The sequence below is a fragment of the Cebus imitator genome, unplaced genomic scaffold (genome assembly GCF_001604975.1).
Source record: "Cebus imitator isolate Cc_AM_T3 unplaced genomic scaffold, Cebus_imitator-1.0 Scaffold291, whole genome shotgun sequence".
Classification (NCBI taxonomy): Eukaryota; Metazoa; Chordata; class Mammalia; order Primates; family Cebidae; genus Cebus; species Cebus imitator.
The window spans coordinates 2,374,681-2,396,658 of record NW_016107606.1 but is presented as its reverse complement, the minus strand read 5'-3'; the positions used below and the strand labels follow the sequence as shown (position 1 = coordinate 2,396,658).

The window sequence follows — 21,978 nt, the reverse complement described above, 5'->3', positions numbered from 1 at the left end:
TCACTCTTTAGCTATTAGTTCCATATGATATTTGAATTGGTTCTTTTAATTGCTGATATTGTCAGTCATCCTTCTGTGAGTTGGCCATATAGCTGGAGAAACATATCCTTCCCCGACGTACATCGGACAGTCATTCAGTTAACAACTATGGGTTTCTAGACACAATAGGAATCCATTATGCTAATGATTGAAGAGGTGGGACAACCATTCAAATTTTATTGCTATCTTGGAATGAAAAATAAACCTAAGAATTAGAATTTTCAGGATGCTGAATTATGTTTTCCGATATTAAAAGGATGCATTTAATTGTCTAAAGCTACTATTTATGGTTAAACATTTTTGTTGGCAATTAGCATTATGGGTGGGGGGTGGATATGATAAATAACTGAAACCTTGGTGCTCACTCCTGTCTCTCTCATGCATTTCTTGATTAAATACTGTGGATTTTATGAGTAACAGCTTCTCCGCATAAAGAATTCTATGGTATTTTCTCTACAAGTCTAATTTGAAAAAAGAATTCTTCTCAAGGGTTTAGAAAGTAATTCATAAAATGGAAGGAATAATAAATATTGTGCCTTAACTCATATACTAGCATAGATAGAAAGATTTGGTACACCTGGGTGTAATTTTAGTTAATTTCCACAAGAGACAGGTTGAAGGTTTACTGTTTGGAAATGGGGGGAGGGTTGACTAAATCTCATGTTTGCAAAAATGATTACATTATCTTAAATGAAAATGCCACTCTATTAATGACTTCAATAAGCATTCCATTTGGGGAAAAAATCTTTTTAATAAAAAGTTACCTAAAGTTCACTCTAACTTAAAATATACAAGTGAAGAAAAAGTACTTACTCTGATTTATGTGTCTTTTGGAGGTGTAATTATTGGCTTTTTACTCACCTATGTAAAACAATGTACTTTTGTAAATGGATTTCTGGCCACTTTATGCAGCCTTTTTTTTCTTTTTTTTTTTTTCCCCTTACATAAAAAGTAAGCACTGTCAATCAAGGAATTTTAAGGTTTATTTCCTCTTTAGAAATGATTGATAGCCTTTTAGATTTACAAGTTGACAAGTTAAAGGGTTCCATTGGTATAATTATGTACGAAATTCACAGTCTTTCAATTTAAATGTCCTTTTAAAACCACAAGATTATCATACCTGTATTTTGAAAAGTGGGCCAGTCAGTTTGGGTTGGTATACAAATTGCTTCCATTAGCCTTGGGACCTATTTGAATTTAATACAGTTTTTTAAAGTTAGTACTAGTATGAATCTTACTTTTAAAATTTAGGTTAATGGAAATGCATTTTAAGTAAAGCATGTGGCAACTTGTTTTCTAATGTATAGCTAAATGTCAGAACTACAAAGATTGTCTTTTTTATTCAGCATGTGAGAAATATGTGGTTGAACACTTTGATTACACTAAGAAAGGAAAGAAATTTTAAAAACACCCACCTACCCCTTACTTAGAGAATGCAGGGATGTGGGGGCTATGGGTAGGAGCTGCCATCTTTTCCATTTCTACTGTTTCACGTGAGACAGCCTGAGGATATTTCACATACCAGGGAGAAATTTTGAAAACGATAGACCAGAGTCCACTTAATATGTATTTAATTTAAGGATGCTTTGAAGAGTGTGTGGTCAATGTGTGCACAGCAAGCTCCATTGTCTCCAAATGTTATGCCAGGTTTGCTCTTCTTTTGGCCTTTTCAAGGATTGTTCTTGGAGACTCAGCTGCCCTAAGCTAGTACTGCACAGATGCTGGTCCCAACTAGCATCAATGTTGGTGAAAGGATCTATCATTTCAGATGTAAGGGTTCTGAATCAGGGCATTTTCAATATCCACCGCTTTGCAGACTCTCTCAGGGGTGGTACTGGCTTTCCATACCTCGAAGACTCATTTCTACTCTCTCCTCTGCTCTCACCAACCTCCTGCATGTTTAAATGTGCTGAGATATTATATCAGCTGAGCTCCACTAGGGATTTTGCAGTTAAGTAGATCCTGTTAATTCTGCTGTTTACAATGTATAGATATCGTCATTGTAAACAGCAGAATTTTAAAAAGCCCAAGTGTTTTTACCTGAGCAACAAAATTAAAGTGAATCCTAAAAATGTCAAGTCAAATACCATTTTACTTTCTATTTATGATCACATAAGGAGTGTAGAATTTGGCCAAAGCAACACTGCTCAAGACCTACTCCTAATGTTCTTTTGGGCAAGTGACTCCACATCTTGGTATAAAGCAGAAGCAGATGGTGGAAAAGTTCAGCAAAGAGATCATTCACACAATCATCTTGTGATCCAATTCGAAAGCATCAATTAAACTTTGAACTTCCTGGTTATTTCCACACCATTACTGTTGCAAACCACGTTCTGCTTTATTTCTTGAAAATGTGCTAATTGTGTGACTTCTTTATTGCAGCGCTCAACGAACCCACCATCGATTATGGTTTCCAGAGGTTACAGAAGGTCATTCCTCGGCACCCTGGTGACCCTGAGCGTTTGCCAAAGGTAAGAATGCCGACTTTTTGGGTTATAGTCTCTGAAAACTGGGACTTGAGTGATTTGCAGAAAAGTGCTGCTACTGATAAAAATTAGTTCATAGATGATATATTTTTGTGTGTTTGGTACTATAAGTAATAATAAAAGTAGCAAGCACGTAAGTGCCAGGCAACATCATGCTTACTTTGACATCTGTTATGCCATTTTATCCGCTCAACAACAATATGATGTAGGTACTATTACTGTTCCTATTTTAGAAGAGAAAACAATGAAGCAAAAAGAGATTAAATAATTTGCCCAAGGTCACATAGCATGTAAATTGCTAAACTGAGATTTGAACCTATGCAGCACGGCCCTAGAGTCTGGGGCACTTAATCGCTATATCTTAACAGTTCTCAAAAGAAAAAGGAACACCAAATTTTCTTCTACAAGGATCTGTACTTAGTCCTGGCAAGAGGAGAATAGTTAGAGCTCAAAATATATTGGTAGATCTTGAGACTGGACAAAGAAAACAACCTCTCTCTCCTTAGGCATTCTACCTAGTTAGGAAAACAGGAACAAATATGACAGAAATTAAACATTCAAGACAGAGGTCATATATGTCATACACGAATATGTCATTAATTACCAGTGCAGAAAGAAGGAAATTGACCTCTATTGACTATGGTGTACCTGTTGTGAATGTCTGGGATATTCCTATCCCTGTAGCTGAGGAACTTGGGCTCTATGTGGTAGAGCGTTCCAAACAACTAATCATAACCAAAAATAGCATAGTACATTAAAGAAAAGCGTAACCAACATTCTGTGAGGACTCGGAGGAGACGGCAGGTAAATGTGAAAGGAGTTCCAAGTACAGAATTAGTTGAGCTTCCATTCACTGTTTACTGACAGCAAAAAAACTTCATTTACCACACAAGTGAAAACTATTAATATTAAATCGAATGAGTAGTCTCAAGGGCTCTTCCTTGCCACAGTAAGTCTAGAGATACACCATTTCTAGGTGTATATATCCTTGTAAAACACTTGTGAAAAGGAAGTTGCCATCCTTCTTAGCTCGGTGAACCTCCTTGGGGGATCACTTTGTCATCAAATCCTACCTGTGTGCTGGCTGCCCTTGTGGGCAGGAGCCACCTGTCAGAACTGGCCCTGTCCAGGAGAAATCTACCTCTCACATCACTACACAGACACAAGGTGCGTGGGGAGGAGGGGCACTCACTGCTCCAAGAGAGGAAGTGCTGTGATGAGCAAAGGCATCTTGATTTTGGGGGGAAAACACCTTCAGTTTCACCCTTCAATTTCCCAGAAACCACCTTACTTTCCACTGAAGTGCTGTCCTGTCTTTTCCTTTTCCACCCCAATTTATTCTTGGTAAGCAATTAAATAATCTATAGGTTAATATTATTTAGTATGTTAAATAATTAACTATAATAATAAACAGCAGTCTCCACCCACGGCGTAGATGGTCTGTGGAGAGATTTACCATTAGGTTTGTCTATCTAGCAAGAACATGGTCCCATGCATTTCCTATGAGACAACTGGTAATTTTATAGCACACTGATATAAATGATGTGGGCCTGACTAATGGTTGGTACCTTAGCTGTCTGAGCACTAGAACAAAGCCGTGGATACAATGCCAGATTCTTCCCATTGTTCCCATTTGGGCACTGTATTCACTTTATATTTAGCACTTGCTTTAGCATTTGCTCTCTAGAGTCCACTGGAGATACTGAGGAGAGTCAGGCCGGGCAAGGTGGGACTCAGACACTGGCCACTTGCTAGCTGTGCAACCTAGGTCAAAATTGTTTACCTCTCTGTGCCACAATGACCTCATCTGTTAAATGGGATGGTGATATGTTGTACCTTTTTAATGACTTATATGGCAGTCAACAAAAGGTACTATGATTTGCCAATTGAGTGAGATTGGGACCCTTGCTTCTGAGAGCTCTTCCACCCAATCTCTGCAGAGCAGGAACTCCTAATCCTGGTGAGCAGTTGAGCATGCGATTTCTCCTCTGTGCCTCAGTTTCTTCATCGATAAAATGGGGATAATTAATCATGCTAACTCATAGAGGATCATGTAAGGATAAAGAGAGATCATCTCATGGGTGCCCTTGGTATAACATCTGGCCCATAGTTGCCACTTTAAAAATACTTATGGAAAGGTAACTCATGCCAGTAATCCCAGTAATTTGGGAAGCAAAGGTGGGAGAATTGCTTGAGGCCAGGAATTCAATACTAGCCTGGGCACCATCACAAGCCCCTATCTCTACAAAATAAAAAAATTAGACAGGCATGGTGGCATGTGCATGTAGTCTCAGCTACTTGGGAGGCTGAGGTGAGAGGACCAGTTAAGCCTAGGAGGTCGAGGCTGCAGTGAGACACACACACCACCACTGTGCTCCAGCCTGGGTGACAGAGCAAGACCGTGTCTCAAAAAAATAATAAACAAATAAAATATTTATTAAAAATTAGAAGACAAATGTGGCTTAATGATTGAGGTCTACAGAAACCAGACAGTCCTTTTTTTATTTGAAAGGGAAGGAGGGAAATAGGAATCTAGGGTTGAGTTTTGTGTACTTACTTTGGAAAACACTTTAATGGTTGCATGTTATGTCCAGAAATGTTGAACAAACAGCATAGGCACGTGTCACTTTGTCTCTGGTGGCCTGTTGGCGAAATTCCAGCCCTTTTTTCCTGGGTTTGGGAAGAGTAATCAAGGACACAATGGATTTGTGTGTTAAGGAAACACTCCACGGCTTGCATCTAGCCACTTGATGGTGCAAGGCCTGGCCGGAGCCCACCCCAGGAAGCTCTCAGCGTGACTCAGAGCCGAGTGGCTGTCCTCTTGGCTTTGAATGTTAAAGCGGAGCGAGAGTTCAAGGACAGGGTCAGGAAGTGGCGGATGGAGCCAGCACAAGGTATTCCTGTGGACTTGGGAGATTTATACTCCTGCTGTCCATTGTTAGGGGGATAAAAATGGGGTGTGCCTTTCTTAGGATCATGGTCAGTGTTTGTCAAACAGGAGTGTTTCTGTGAGCTGTGGACCACACACCTTAAAAAACAAACTCCTCTTTATTAAACCCATGTGTTTGTGAATAGACAAAGCTAGATTCATACAACCACCCACATATTCTGTCAAATGAAACTGCTCCAAAGACCAAGCAGACAGCTTTCCATAATAATATGCCTTTGTATACAGGCTTGTGCTTTTTCAAAAAAACTTGGACTTGCTTTGTTTCATTGGAGTCCCTCCTGCGAGAGAAGCTGGGGCTGCAGACATCTTTCCCATTTACCAAATAGGAAAACGGGAGCAAGCGGAATCCTGCTCTGTAAATTATTTTGCCCCTGAAAGTCACCATCAGTGATAGTTGCTGTACACACAAATTTAAAATACTGTAATTATGCTAACCCCAGATGTTTTTTGGTTTCCTTTTTCATATACACAGGGAGAAAAGGGCAGGCTAAGGTTTTTAAATCACAGCATTCTGTTCTGTTTCATACAGTTTCGCCTTTCTTTCTGGATCCTGGCAGGAAGGGGAGGAACATGTGATCAACTCTGGGGTCAAGGTTGACTTTTCTTATAATTTAGAGGTGGAGGGGCTGGGGAATGTGGTCGATCAGAAATTCTGAGATGCTGATGGCTGCAGTGATGCAATCCAGACACATTGAGCAAGGAGCGCTCTCTGTGCTCAAGGTCAGAGGTGTCCCTGCCCCTTGCAGTTTGTCAGTTGCCTTCGTGAGTGGTCAGTGAGCCTGAGCCCTAAGGCAGTAAGAGCACACCTTGTGCTTAGCTGGCATCAGGCATGTCAGCTGTGCATCCTAGAAAGCAAGGAATGTTTACTGCATGCCTACTGTGAGCCCAGCACTGCATTATCAAGGGGTGTTCGAAGAGTACAGAGGCCAGGAAAGTGGGCTGTCAAGTGAGAAAGACGTGTGTTTTGGAAATGAGATCGCTACTTAGTGCACGTGACTCAACCTCCTGCGCTTCAGGTTTCTCCTCTGTAGAGCAGCTGCCTCACGTTGTTGTCAGGTGTTAATGAGATAATGAGATAATTTATGCCAAAAGGCATCCCTGGCACTAGCGAGACTCTAGTAAATGGGGGCCACTAATCCCTGCACCGTGGGTGTTCCCCATTTTACAGATGAGGAGTTAGAGTCCCCAGAGGTCTGAGTGACTTGCTTCGACATCACATCACAGCTAGCAAGTGCGAAAACTACGATTAAAACTCAGGTCCTTAGGCTTCGGTAGCTTCACTGTGTTCACTATGGTGCGTCCCCACCTCTCCTGCAGACACGAAGACCCAAAGAATCCTGCCTTTCGGTGGCTCATGTCTCTATCCTCTCCTCTGCAGTCACCTGGCCCCCGTCCTTACATAGAGTCTCCCCAGCTTTCTCTCATTTCCCTATGGAGAAGGCTTGGCATGGGGACCTTCTCAGGGCAAATGCATCTTTTCTCCAAGAGCCAGCCCCTCCTTTAGGGAAAAGAAAGCAGTTTGAGAAAAGTAACAAAGGCTGCATTTGTGTATTTTGCTTTATGGGGCTGAAAATATCTGGGAAATTGATCCAGTGGGAGTAATAAATACACATTACTTTATCTTGTTCTTCATGTCCTATACCCCTGAGCCTTGGTAGAACAACACCACTTAATAGACTTAAAAAAGAGTAATTATACTCATTGGTTGCGTGATTTTTCAGCCCTCCCAGCCCTGACTGACCTTCTAATTTAGCTCACCGTGTCTAACTAATGCATTTATATTCATCTTTTATGAAGCATGTATCGTACAGAATTGACTTTAGAGCCTTTTTCAAGCTGTCCTCCCAGGCCTCCAATCTGGTTAGTAGGAAGGAGAACGGGAGCTATCCATCTCTATATGTTCACATGTACAGATAACACATAGACATGGCTCAAAGCATTTTTTATCCTTTATGAAACATAATAAAAAGTATTTATTACATTTTTACTTTAAAGCTTTTATACATTCTAGCATTATTTACAGCTAAACATGCAGGCAAAAGATGCAAGTGTTTTTAAAATGATTACTGTTAATGTTTCTGCTTGTCAGAAGTGCTTAAATTTGCCTGCACTTTGTCTAAAAACTTAGTACTGTTGCCTTTTAAGAACAACACATTTAAAAGATCTGGCAAGTCAGATTTGCAAACACTGCTGACAGTTTGTGATGAACGATATTGCAAAATTTGCAAGATGTTTGTCATTTCACACAGCCGACATATTAAGGAACGGATTAAGAAACGCGAAACCCCTATGGAAAACAACCATCCCAAACAAACCTCAGCCAAACCTTGAACCCAGAGAGCACACCAGAATCTCTCACCCGGGTTTTCTCTTCCAACTTCCCACTCAGCCAGTGGAACCCAATTGTTCTCAGTGCATTTTCTCTCACCATATGGTCTCCTCATTACCATACACTAAGAGTCCATATGGGAAACTTGTGAAATGAACTGTATTCATTTAAACTGCCAGATGAGCAGCCTTTTGCTTTGCAAGCTTAGCTTAAGTCATCTGCTGTCTTCATGTTGTTATGGCAACACAGCACCAATAAAAAATTCTAATCTACTGTAAGTGATCACAGTATTTTAAGTGCTTGCCTATAACTGCCCTCAAAGGGGAAGAGAGAGGAGGGTACTATTTGCCCAAGGAGCAAAAGGTTGTTGTTCATTCCAGCAGGTGTCAGTAAAGAAGCCAGCATCATGGTGATGGGAGTACCCATGTGGCTGTGCAGTAGGCTGGGACTATAAGGGAGGTGAACACCAGGGGGTGGATGGTGGGAAGGAGGAGTTGTGGACCCTTTTGGTGGGTCTCCAAAAAACACAGTGAATGCAGTGAATGTCAACCCCATAATATCTCTGGCAGACCCGCTAATCTGCTGGTGCTGTGTGGCCAGCCCACCATGAAGAAGCTCAAGGCTTCCTTGGAAATACAGAGGTAGCAAATCCTCGCAGTACCTTCTCCTTCACTGGTAATCGAAAATCTCAGTCTCCATGAAGCTGCTCTCCCTGTACATGTGAATTAGTCATTTCAAACACCAGGCTAATTAAGAGTACCTTAAAGTAATGGAAGTAGGCAGCAACATCCTTAAATATAAATCATTTTCACCTCTGCGGGCCACATGATATGTTGCATCTCTGTCGCTCTATCTGTATTGAAAGTGAATGTTTATAGTCTCAGTTCATCAGTTCACATTAGCCTCATGCTGAATATTTAAACACAGAACAATTTGAACACACCATGAAGGAAGACAGTGACTGCACTTTCATTTGGAACAGCAAGGGCTCATCTAATAATAATTTAGTAAATCAGCCATTTAGTGGCTCAGTTGTGCACTGTATTGTGCCAAATATTATTCACTTCAACTGTACACTTGCAAAATTGAAATTCAGACTCCAGTCACAGGCACTGTTTTTGCTCAGTGGAGAGACGAGACCTAAAATCACCCTCCCTAAAGAGTGTTCGTGTTTAGTGATTTATCATAAATATAGAGCTGGGGCAAAATAAAACTGGAGTTGGCTGTATACAACGTATTCTAATTATGCTTTTATTGTTTTAGTCTTTATGCAAAGACTATCAGTAATTCAAAACCTGCAGTCGCATCAGTGAAAATACAAATAAGAAATCTTTGCATAACCACATTGCCTCCTAGCAGAAAGGGGGATGACTAAGGGATTCAGAAAAGCATAAAGGAAAACTCAACATCTTCCCCTTCCACACTGACACTAGCCTCTCTCTCGCTCTTGCTATCTCTCTTTCTCATTTATTTACTTTTTTTTTTTTTTAATTTGAGGAAACTCTATTAACATTATATCCTGAAATGAAAGTGACCCTCCTCAGACAAAAACACAGAAACAAATGCAAATCTTATGGTATAGTCAGCTCTTAGAAAAAACACGTTTCAGTTTGATTCGAGGAAACATTTTGTCTCTACATTCTCTTGTCAAAAACACAAGCTATGGAATGCAGTCCATTTCCCCCTCCTTCCCCTGTGTCCACCAGAAGACTTACAGGCAGATTCCATTTCCCCATTTGATATGCTCAGTTTAGGGGGCTTGGTATCCCTTACTGCTTACATTTCTTTTAGCTGGGGAGTTTTAGCAACCCTAAAATTGCATTTAGAATTCCTGTGCGTGTGTGCATTATGAATATGCACACGCAAATGCCTGCATATCATTTCTCTGGGGAAAGAAGTTGTAGGTAGCTTCACTAAAAAGGCCGATGACCCCGTGGAAGTTGTAACCCTTACCTCTTTAGGTTAGTTATTTTATCTTTAGCTGACTTACTTTGCGGCAAAGCTTGTCATTATTGTTTCCTTCCCATTTTAGAGATGAGGAAACTGAGGTTCATAGAGGACACGTAACCTGCTCGAGCTCATGCAGCTATAAGTGGAGGTTTCCTGACCTCCCCTGCTTTCTAACCAGTAGTCCCCTTAGAGTCTTTTACAGGGTTTTGAAAATAGGATTACATCTCAAACATAGCACTCAAGGCATGCAATGTACGTTGACTGTAAGAATGCATATATTTTGCCAGAGTTCTTTGGAAAATAAGAGGGGACTGACAATAATATTGCTGGCTATTGCCTGATAAGCACTAACTAAATATAATCTTCTGAACCAGGTGTTGGTATTAACTCTGTTTTACAGATGAGGACACATAGGCATGTGTTTACACTGCTAATACATGGATTCGAGCCAAGTCTACTGGACTCCAGATCCAGAACCTATATCCCATAGCAGAATTAAGAAATTTTAAGGAAAAAAAGCCAATTCACAAAACCAACCTTAAAACCCTTCCAGCCTGGTTAGCGAAGGAGGCAAGTGGTGGCCTAGACAGAAGTTAGCTCACAAAGGGCTGAGCTGGGTGGAAGCGGCAGGAAGAATTCACATGCACATGCAGATAAACCTAGGCCGCCATGCTTTCCCTCTTCAGCTGCACAGTCACTGGGAGAGGGACTTGTGATAACCATTCTCCAATAGCTCAATGCTGGAACTCTTTCAAGTTCTTTTTTAGCACTGAGTTCTTGATCAGGAGGGTTAAGTTCAACCTACTTCGCATCACACCCTGCATAGAGGGGCATGGAACATAATTACTCATTAGGTCAAAGGTAGGTGACAGGAGAAACAAGGGACAAACTCATTTCTACCTCCAGCCACCCACCATCCTCCCCTTAAAGGCTGAAGCCCTTAGGAACAGAGATGCTAGGAGGTCTTACATCTTGCTCACTGTTTTCAGCTCCGAGTAACACTTCAATGGAGCATTAGAGTAATAAGTACCAAGCCCCAACAGTCTTGAAGCAGTGGATTTTAATTGCAGTTATACTCAGGACCATCTGTAAAGCCTTGAGAGTTATCATTTACAGATATTGTTCGTCTGGAGGTACCTAAAATAACCAATGATGTTCATGTTCAACAGTTTAAGAAGCAAAAGCAAATTATATGTTTGCCTCCCTTATGTATCTATAAAGTATAGTATGGGAACATATCACTCAAGTATCCATATAGTATCTGTCCAAAATATAATACCTCGATAATGCAGTGCTGGGCTCACAGTACGCATGCAGTGAACATTCCTTGCTTCTTAGGATGCACAGCTGACACGCCTGATGCCAGCTAAGCACAGGGTGTGCTCTTACTGCCTCAGGGCTAAGGCTCACTGACCACTCACGAAGGCAACTAACAAATGCACAAACATTTGTATACACACACACAAACACACACACGTACACATCCATGTATGTGTACACGACAAATACATCTCTGTTTACTGAGCTGCGCTTTTACTTTCAAGCTAGTTATTTATTCAGCCTTGGCTTAGGGAAAGAGAAGCCACAGCCAAAAGACAAAGAGAAACAGAAGTAGTTAATTTTTGGCTTTTTGTGTTTTCTAAAAGCCCGGGCCTTGGCGACTTAAAGGTGACTTAAAAGATTTTCAAGGGTAATTTTGACTCTAGGCCGTTTTTGTTTCATGTGCTGACTTTACAACCTACCCCTGAAAAAGGCACCTCTGTCCAGAGCTTTCTCTTTAAGCAGAGACTTTTATCCTGATCAGAAAGTCGATTTCCAAGGCACTCAGCAGGACCGAACCCACAGCGTTGGTCTTAAACCAGTACAATGAATTGGAATAAGAAGATCCTGCCAGAGGTTACCAAGTTCAGCTCTGTACCTCCAAGCAGGTCATAGTCACAAGGGTGCAGACACCATTTTTCACTGTATTTGTGGCGGGAAGCACCCCAGGCTCCCATTCACCAATTACCATGACACCATTTAGAAGAAAATGCCAGGAGACCAAAAAAAAAAAAGAGAGGGGAAAGCCATTGTCATAACTCTTCTCAGAAATACCTGGTTCACAATTTATACTTAACTGCTGACACTTGAAAAGTCGAACATTTTGGTAAAATGAATCAAGCTGTAATGTTTCTTTTATGAGATCGCCTTGCAGGAAAGGGAAGCTTGGCACCTCATGGAGCCCAAGCTTAGTTATCCATCATAGTAAAGTCAGCTGTCCTAGCCAGCTTCTCAGAGGTCACGCGATCGAACCAACAGCTCTTACAACTATATTATTGCTTACGGGACAGTAATTGAGGCACCAGATAAAAATTACCTGGTCTAATAGGCAGCGAACAATTTTCACTCAATAAAATTATGAGCCAAATCATTCATTTCATAACACTCTGGCTAATTTATTTGTTGACCTTTTAATATCCATAGCTCTTCAGTGGTATTAACTGCAACTCAGACAAAATCTCTTGTTCATTTCACTTTCATTGATTTTTTTTTTTCCATTGAGGCAATAACAGTTGCTTGAAAACAGCCTTTTTCTTTCCACTGTAAAAGTCAATCACGTAAGTTAGTATGTCTTACGTTGATATAGCTGCATTAGCTTACAACCTAGTTTAATTTCATATGATTCAGAGTCTCCTACACCATGTTTTTAACAAAGCTTTCTGGTTTACCTCCAACCACGCCGCATACTGGTTCATAATAATATGTTTGAGAAGTAAGAGGGCTGTCATCTAATCTGAACATAAAATCAACTTTAAAATAGAAGAGGTTCGGGAGAAGTCCTTCTGCTACATTTTCTCCAGACTAGAATGCTTTTGATACCTTGGCCTATGTTATTAATAGCAGTAGACTCAAAATATTTAATTCTTTGTTCTGGAAATGTCTAGAGATTTTTTACTGTGGTTAGAATTTCATTTTTAAAAAAGACTCTGGGCAACAAGTATGCACTAGAATGCTCTGCAGGGCAGTCGAAGCTTCAGCTGAATCTTCTTATATACTAAAATACTATGAAGTCTTTAAAATGTGGGGTTGTAAAATATAATTGTTACACATTTGGCATTTTATGCCTCCCTAGAAATAACTGCTTGCTACCTATACCTCATTTATGCTCCTCCTTTCCATTTCAATTTACTCTAAAGTGGTCCTTAGCTGTAATGAGAATGCCCCTTTCAACAGAAACATGTTTAATTATATCCATGCTAAATGTAAGTGACTCTTCTCAGTCATAGGGCTTCTAAGTAAAGAGTGTTTAAAGTGTGACACTAAAGGCTTCTAATGATCTGCAGTAAGCTCTATTTCAAAAAGTTCATATTACAAGAAAAATGAAAAATGTGAGGAATGTCTCAGAGGATGGGAAACTAAACAGTGCCCAAGTGTTATTTTGGTTTGTTTTACTCATTCCCTCACTGCCCTCATTATACTGATTTTTTAGAATGCAAAGTCTACCATTGTGGAATTTTCCATTTGGCTGAATAAACACAAAGGAAGTTGGGATATAAAACTACCCTCCAAAGAAATACATCTCAGGACAACTAGTATTTATTGCATTGTACATCTAGCTCTGCAGGAAATGGGCTGCAAGAAACTTCCAATCAATTTTTCAGCATTTGGGCTTTCCAATCAGTAATGTCACCAGGCTTTCAGAAGCCAGTGGGGAAAGAGCCAGGACCTAAAGTCTAGGAGCTGAAGGTACACTTCAAAATCTGGGTCCTGCAGTAAACTCTGTATGAAGGAGGTCAGTGAAATCAATGCTGATTTCATTGATTAGGTACGTATCATCTCTACATCAAGAGTGATTTTGCCATTTCACTTCGTTGTATGTTGCTAATATTTGGCCACTACATTTTGAATCCCCTGATAAGGCAAAGTGGATTGGTGATAAATGGATATCAGGGAAATGTGCAGCAACAGAGAAGAATTATGCTTCTTTCTCAGGAATCGCCCAGCTCGACTTTGATTATTGATGCTTGTAGTTTTTTATTTTTCCTGTTTCCGTCTATGTCCCTGAAAACATTATTTCCTACTTGAATAAGTATAAAACCAAGCACAGATTATCCTCCCAAATTACGGAATCATCCCTGGGCTTTAAGTTTATGGACGGAGTTCCCAGAGTCTCAAAATCTAATGCTGAAACTTGAAAATTAATGTTGTATTCGTGTATGGGTATCTATTATCTTTATAAGTTGGTCTATATGTGCCGTGAACAAAAGAAAGTTCAGACTATCTTCCTTGCTCATCTGGGGTTGAGTTACCCAAAACATTGAGTTGGGTTTGTAATTGGGTCCAGTATTGACCAGTTAGACGACCTTTCCCTTCACTCTAGGAGGCTAGATGTGGCCGATGAACTTGAGCTTATTAGCTAGATTTCAAGTCAATGCTAAGGAGAAGATTCCTGGAGATGCTGAATAATCCTAAGATTTTTAATGTCATAAAATAGAAGAAAAGATGAGTTAACTGTGTCTGCATATTTGTCATGATATGCCTGGTTACCGGGGTGTCTTTCTGTGAATGTGCAAATACCTAATTATTTCCAAGAGGCTAAGGGTACAGCTAATAAAGGGCTGAGGACCATAAGCACCAACCTCATATTGCTAGCAGCCTATAACTTGAGATAATGTCTGTACTAGACATGATTCATTGTATTAAACACAAAATTAAAATGTAAGTCTAAGCCAGCAGGAATGAAGGAGCAAATTCATAAAAAAAGTGACAAAAAAAAAAACAAAAACAAAAAACCTCACAGTGATCAAAACTTGACCTTTGGGAATTTATATATTGGATTTAAAAGTCTGTAGCTAAATGGAACACCAAATTTAAGTCTCCTATTTCTATAAACTGTGCCAAATATACGACTTTGTCATTTCATCATACAAATTAAGTGTGCACTTTTTAAAATCAGTAAGTGTATCTTAGAATAACGCATCACCATGAATTTCTCAAGATTTGTGGTTTGCTAAACATTATGCTAGCAGCTTAGAGAAGGAGATTAAGACCGATCCCTGGCCTCAAAAAGTCTGCAGTCTAGCTGTGGAGAATGAAGACTAATACACTTCAGAGCAAAATGGGCTCTCAGTATGTACTTCTGTGCTGTGCTGGGTGACAAAGATTGTCAGCACTCTTTTTTGGAGGAATTAGAGAGATTAGGAGCTGGGGTATCAGTGAAGGTGGCATTATTTCTGATAGAACAGTGTGATTTTCAAGAGCCAGGCTTTGATGGCTAACAGGCCTGGGGTTGAATCCATGCCCAGCCACTAGTCAGCAGTGGAAACTTTGGGAAAGTTAGCTGACCTCTCTGATTTTCAGTTTCCTCATTTGCCGTATAGTAATAGAAAGAATATCTTAAGAGGCTTTCTAGAAGATTGAATGAGTTCTCGTTCCACTTTCAATAAATGAGAGTTATCTCCTTCATTGCAATCCCCTTCGGTACCAGACCTCCAAAGATGGAGAGAGACATTGTCAATGGGCACAGATTGAAGTCAGCATTTTCCCTAAGAAAGGGGAAGGCAAAAGGAGTGAAGGTATGGAGATAGAAAGGAGCCAAATGTTTTACTTCTAGGCTAGGAGGACAAGCATAGAGAGCAGCTCTTCAAATACATAGGAAGAGAAGATTGGATAAAGATGGTGGGACCAGATGATGGCAACAATCTTTTGTGACTGTCATCAAACCTTGTAGGTCAGTGCTGGGAAGATAACACGCCCTGAAAGTTGCTGGAGAAGAAGGTCCACATATGATGACGAGGGCAAGAAGGTCAAACGATATTTGCTAATTGATTGGGTTGCAAAGTAGAAAGTAAAGCTGAATCTTAATCTTACCTTTATACTGGTAGCCCATTCAGCATTTTTATTATAAAGCTTCCAACATACAAGTAACACCCATGCTAGCTACATTTGAACTGTTTCTTGGAAACCCGTTTCTCCTTGAGTCTCCCTAACATTTCTGTAGACTCTAAATAGAGTAAGAATAATGTATCCACATTTTTCTCTATAGACCCCAACTCAAATAACCATCAACTTACAGTCATAGCAAGACAGATGAAGCCAGGTTTCAACTGTGAGATGAAATCAGTCAGTGAAAAGTTGTTGTTTTTAAAGAGTAAACTTTTTTTATATCGGTAAGAGAGAAGAAATCCAAAGCCACGAACAGAAAAAGTGTCTGACTTAGGATGTAGACTGGAGAAAAAGCATTACCTCTACAAGGAGACTCTGGGGCTTTTCAATATTTAGGATACTAGTATTTATCTTTTTAATTCCCAAAAGGGATTTTTAAAAAATCCAAGGATAGGATTAATTATCTTGGAATTGTCTAATATCTACTCTTATGTTTGAATCTGTAAGCAGGGAGACGTTTTAAACATGAAAAAAAGGAGAAAATCTCCCCTGACAAATAAATGCCTTGAAACATTAGATATTAGTACTAGTCAAGTGTTCTTTCTTTTCGGAAATATTAAAATTGCATATTAGAATGAAAGGATCCTTAGACTGTGCTCCTGCCTAATGCCACAAAAAATAAGACTTTAGGAACAATTTTAGAAACAAAAGATTATATGAAACATCCAGCTCTTCCCCTTATGGGAAATTTCTTTTTTTAACATCCAAGGCTCAATCATTTCCTAATGTGAAATTACAGATTTTTCAAATTACCATATAAAACTGCAAAAAAATTACACTTGTGACCGCAGAAGAGATAGCATATATTATCAATTTGATTTTAAAAGGCATACATCTTTTATACTACCTGTCATTTTTATAATGCCTTTTACAAATTTAATCAATACATTTTAACATTCTATATACTTTAAGTGCAATATACAATAAATATTCAAGTTTCATCTTAAACATGCTTTAGGCTTTAAATTGTTAAAACTGCAGTGCCCTTTCAATCTACTTACATAATGTCATAAAATATACATTTCAAGGTAAATGAAGTCAGCTACTTCAATTTAGTCCCTCAAACTGGTAGTAAATGAGAGGTTAACACTATGGTGCCAAACCCATTATTGAGTAAATTTAGCACCTTGGACAGCTCTGTAAAATCTTTATTGCTTTCCTGACCTGCTCGTCATGTTCTGTCTGTGTGTTCAGTGGCTCTCAGCTCTGATTGAAAGGCAATATATTAGATCCCCAACACAAACACGCTTGGGGGCTAGTTCACTGGGAGCGTAATGACATGGAGGTGAGAGCAATTTTCTGGTCACCGAAATCCAAGCACCTTGCAGGTTCATTGCACTAACTCATAGAGGACCCAGAAATTTCCTTTCTCCTTGTCATTTGCAGAAATAACTAATAGAAGCTGAATCACATGGGCAAAGCTGAACCAAGTCTTTCTTAAATCCTTACAAGTTGATACTACAGTGAAGGATATTTTATAATGGGCAAGATATTATTTAAGGGTGTCCTTTCCAGTACAAAACATCCAGGTTCACGCTTCTCAAATCCAAGACTGCTGGCCTGCAGTGATGCTGTGCTGATGACCTACCTATGGCTATGTCCTCAACAGAAAAACATGCCCCAGCATGGTGGATCAAAGAAGGATGCTACTTTAGGAAACAAGACGTATTTTATTTTCAAAGGATTACATGGGGATGAGAGCTCTGGATATCAATATAAGGAGGAAAAAAAAAAGAAACAAGTACATTACATCATTGAAAAACTTTATCACCAACAATATATAATATATACTGATAGATGGAATTTTTTCAGACTTATGAAAACTTCAAAGATCTTGGAGTATAATTTTGAACTCCCTCCTCCCTGCTTCTGTGAAATTAATTAAAATAAAGAGCATTCCTCTAAGTCCCCAATTTTAGTGTTACAAGAGCCAAGTTCACAAGTGCAGTTTCTTTCAGTGCCACGTCATGCTTTTGACAAACAGGAGACTTGTCCCCCACCTTCCCCCATAAAATGGAAAGAAAGGAAAATACCTTCCCTGCCAAGCTCCAACACTGGGATAAATATTTATTTGGAGAAATAAATGAACATAGGCCTAGAGAAGTCAAATCTTAGTAAATAAACTCACTTGATCCTGTTTTGTTTTAATCTTTCCTAAGAGCCAGATAAAGCCATGAGGTTTTAGTGAAGGCAACACAGGCTGAATTTGATCTGGGGATAGGATATACTGTGCCCATACCATAGTAAATTATTAACTTCTGTGGTCAGACAATACTGCAAACAAAAAGTGGTAAATTAGCTTGTAGCTTATATTAAATAATAAAGAAATGATTTCAGATGTATTGGCTGAAACCCCTCTGATTATATAATGTTCTTTACTCCCTACATGAAAAATAACTAAACTGTTTCATAAAGGGGGTGTATCAGCTTAAGGCAAACATAAACGTTTATTGAGAGCTGTAAACCCCTCTATCTTATTTTTGAATTTAGGACATTAGGTATGTCATAAGTAGTTACTGTAGTATGACAACTACTTTATCTTATATTATAGAGAATTTAAAATTGAAAAATGCTAATATGTATCTAAAAGCTTGTCATTTCAAGAGTTGTTCAAGGATTTTTGAAGAGGCTATGGTGACAGCAAAATGAATGCGATTATCTCCCTATTTTCTGATCAGTGTCTCAGTCTATAAAAATTGAACAGCACTGCTTCTCTATGTGGAAATCTATTGTGTAAAATATTTAAAGTTAAACTTCTGTTGGAAACTTTACCCACAGTCAGAAATGTTAAACGTATCTTCCTGCAAATCACCTCTGATGATCATACCACACCCTTAGGTTTGATTCTCTGATAAGCCCCTGCTTTTACATACATCAGGCTTAACTTTGCTTTCCTTTTCACATTCTAGTATAAATAAATCTGCAGAAATTGTAGAAAATTAGGGGAAAAGGAAGAGAGAATGATTTTAGTTAGAACCAAAAATATTAGCACCACACTCACTTTTGTAGAGTACTCCCTATTATTAGAACCAAGCATGCAAGCTAAATATGGAAGCCCACCTAAGTAAAAAGAGGGAGTTTTTTTTTTTTTTTCAACTGGAATGAGCAACTGAGCATGTATCTAGGATGAGAATGAATGAGTAAATGGGAGAAATGACAAACAATACTGAAATAGCAAATCATTTCTATAAAAGAAATAGACACTGCCAGTTATAAAAATTGGTGCAGAGGAGGCTTCTGAGGACAGTAGAGTCTTTTGTACGAGTTTTTGACAGAGAGTACATTGCCTCAGTATGTGGGTTTCCTAAATCACCCTCTTATATTATGGCTTTGCTTCCAAGAGAGATAAACAAAAGAAGTTTAATACTACATGCTTCTAGTAGCTGAAGATTGATTGGAAATCCCTCGAAAATGACCTGTCTGATAAGGTCATGTTTCCCCGAATAAGCAATTAAGTGCAAAATAAACACATCTTAGGGGCTCATACCATGCACTGAATGACATCGATTGTAGTAATCTAGTAAATGACCTAGGAATTGTATTCAGCAATAAACATATGAGTGCTTTATCATGCCTATGGCAGACTATTGAGTGATGTATTTTATCTTGTGGTACCAGTGATGCTCACCTTTTGACTCAATTAAGTGTGTATGTGAACAGGGATAAATTGGTGATTTAACGCCATTCTGGGGTTCCCCAAGCTACGGCCTAATTTATAGCGGTGCCTTGGCAAAGTATGGCCAGAGGGACTGGAACGTGATCATGTCAAAAGATAATGACAACCTGCCTTCACTCAAAGGATCGTATCTGCTTTTCTCTCGACAGGAAGTGATACTCAAAAGGGCTGCGGATCTGGTAGAAGCGCTGTATGGGATGCCACACAACAACCAGGTGAGCGCTGAGCGTTTCCAGCCTGTGTGGACTTCCGCATGCAATTAAAGATCTCAGATTCTGTACCGTAATGAGAAAGCACAAAAAATATCAAAGCCATGTGCATGAGTTAAGAGTATCAGATATAACATGTTGTAAGACTGGTCAATCCTTCTTTCGTAAACCTTTTATTGCCCTTTCTACTGAATCATTTTCCATATGAGAAAAGGTGCTCCATTTAAAACTAATCTTTAGTGAGAACATACTTTATAATTGAAGAGGAGAGTTACTGGTGCTTTATTTTATTTCTCTCAGGTTTTCAAGCAAATTTAGGAAGAGAAAGAGAGTTTAATTTCTTCTCCTAAAAAGTATAACAAGGCCTGAATAGTGTTGTCTGCTTCTGTTCATAGAACTCCATGTATAGGATTCACATAGCTTAGGAAACAATCTGACAAATCATTCACTCCTTGTTCATGTCACCCGAGTCAATGTCTGGGGGACACATTCCCATTAATACTCGGGAATGCAGGTAGCCATCTGCGACCTTCCCTTAACATCAACAGGGGCGATGCATTGCAGCCTCTCTTTCTCTCTTTCTCCCTCTTTCCCTGGGTAACCTCAGAGTTCCTACATGTCATGGGGAAGGATGGACAACCCCACGGTGCTGTCATATATGGACCGTAGGGGTAAAGTGAAGGCATAGTTGAGATAATGGACTTTCAAAGTCAGACAAATAGGGTTATGAATCTCAGCTCTGTTCTTAAATAGGTGAGTGTCCTTAGGTGGGGTTTTCTAATCTCCAAGCCTCAGTTTCCCCATTTGGGATATGGGCATGATGATGGTGAGACTAATGTAGCAGTTTGTCAGGAGGGTCACAGAAGTTAATGCAGATGACCATTGAAAACCCTGAGCACAGTGCCTGGAACTCGAAAAATGGTATTATTAGAAATATGACTGGGGGTAGCTGAAGGGGATATTCCTTTGACTTTTCAGGAAATCATTCTGAAGAGAGCGGCTGACATTGCAGAGGCCCTGTACAGTGTTCCCCGCAACCACAACCAACTCCCGGCCCTTGCTAACACCTCGGTCCATGCAGGGATGATGGGTGTGAATTCGTTCAGTGGACAACTGGCCGTGAATGTCTCTGAGGCATCGCAAGCCACCAATCAGGGTCAGAAGCTTGCTTTTCTCTTCTCTCCCCTTTTCCCTTTCCCTTCTCAACCTTGAACACCCCATCTCCTCATTTATTGGTGATGAACAATTTTTATATTAAAAAATTATTTTCATCCCCAAAGGGAGATTCTTAGTTTGTGTGTGTAAGATAGTATTGTACAATGTTGGCCCTAGCTATCACGTCTGGTAATCTAATATAGGGGGCTAGAAAGGATGCATGCATTTAGCCATCTCTCTACATTTGACTTTTCACCATAAACCATGAATGACAGATCGCAAAGAGGCATGGAATTAAAGTTTTGAGGGCCCAAAGCACATCATTCTTGCTCAGGGAATAGGAACCTGTTAACTCCAGGGTACATCTCTGAGATCGGGATTTATTTCTGCTCTAAAATGATAATTTATAGGCCCAGCATTGCCACTTCTCACGGCCCTGCTAAGTATTTATGATCTCCTAAGAAATGTGTCTTTTGCTCGCTTCCCATTTTAATCACAGAGCTAGCACCACCAACCCACGTACATGAATCACCCAATCCCTTCCCTCTGGGTTGCTGCGAGGGGGCCAGAAACAGAGACCTTCCTTTCCCCAAGTCTTCCAGGACTGCCCCCTCACCCCCGTTTTGCCCCCACCCCTCAGGTTTCACCCGCAACTCAAGCAGCGTATCACCACACGGGTACGTGCCGAGCACCACCCCCCAGCAGACCAACTATAACTCCGTCACCACGAGCATGAACGGATACGGCTCGGCTGCCATGTCCAATCTGGGCGGCTCCCCCACCTTCCTCAACGGCTCAGCTGCCAACTCGCCCTATGCCAGTAAGTAGAGATGTGTGTCCTGTGTTCCTGCACGTTTTGCTAGAAGAACTTGGCATCATACCATGTGGCCCACTGGGCAGGGCTTCTCGATCTGAGGACCTCCATCTTTCCATCCTGCAAGGCACAGCCCTGGGTGATACTGCTAAAGGCACCATCACCTCCAGCAGGAATCTTTGCTCTCCAGTGCTCACCTTCCTTCCTACAAAACCTCTCTAACAGTCAGACTGTTGCTGCCATCCAAAGCAGCTGTATGAGGTCGCTTCAAGAACCCATGCTCAGAGTCAGATGGAGATGGGTTGACTCCCACTTCTACCACTTACCACCAGCTACTCAGGAAGCTGAGGCAGGAGGTTTGCTTGAGCCCAAGGCTACAATGACCCATGATTGTGCTACTGCACTCCAGTGCCTGGGTGACAGAGCAAGACCCTGTGTCAAAAAA

At 40.1% G+C, this 21,978-nt stretch overlaps 1 protein-coding gene across 8 annotated transcripts in view; it reads left to right on the top strand.

The window, feature by feature from the left end:
* The window catches only part of EBF1 (EBF transcription factor 1), a 407,240-nt gene that overhangs the window by 369,720 nt on the left and 15,542 nt on the right, over positions 1 to 21,978 (top strand). For all 8 annotated transcript variants that reach the window (XM_037729062.1, XM_037729064.1, XM_017502096.2 and 5 more), the window contains exons 11-14: positions 2,422 to 2,510; positions 19,505 to 19,570; positions 20,543 to 20,720; positions 21,360 to 21,539. In XM_037729062.1, coding sequence (XP_037584990.1) covers positions 2,422 to 2,510; positions 19,505 to 19,570; positions 20,543 to 20,720; positions 21,360 to 21,539 — 513 coding nt within the window. The remainder of the gene's footprint in view (positions 1 to 2,421; positions 2,511 to 19,504; positions 19,571 to 20,542; positions 20,721 to 21,359; positions 21,540 to 21,978) is intronic.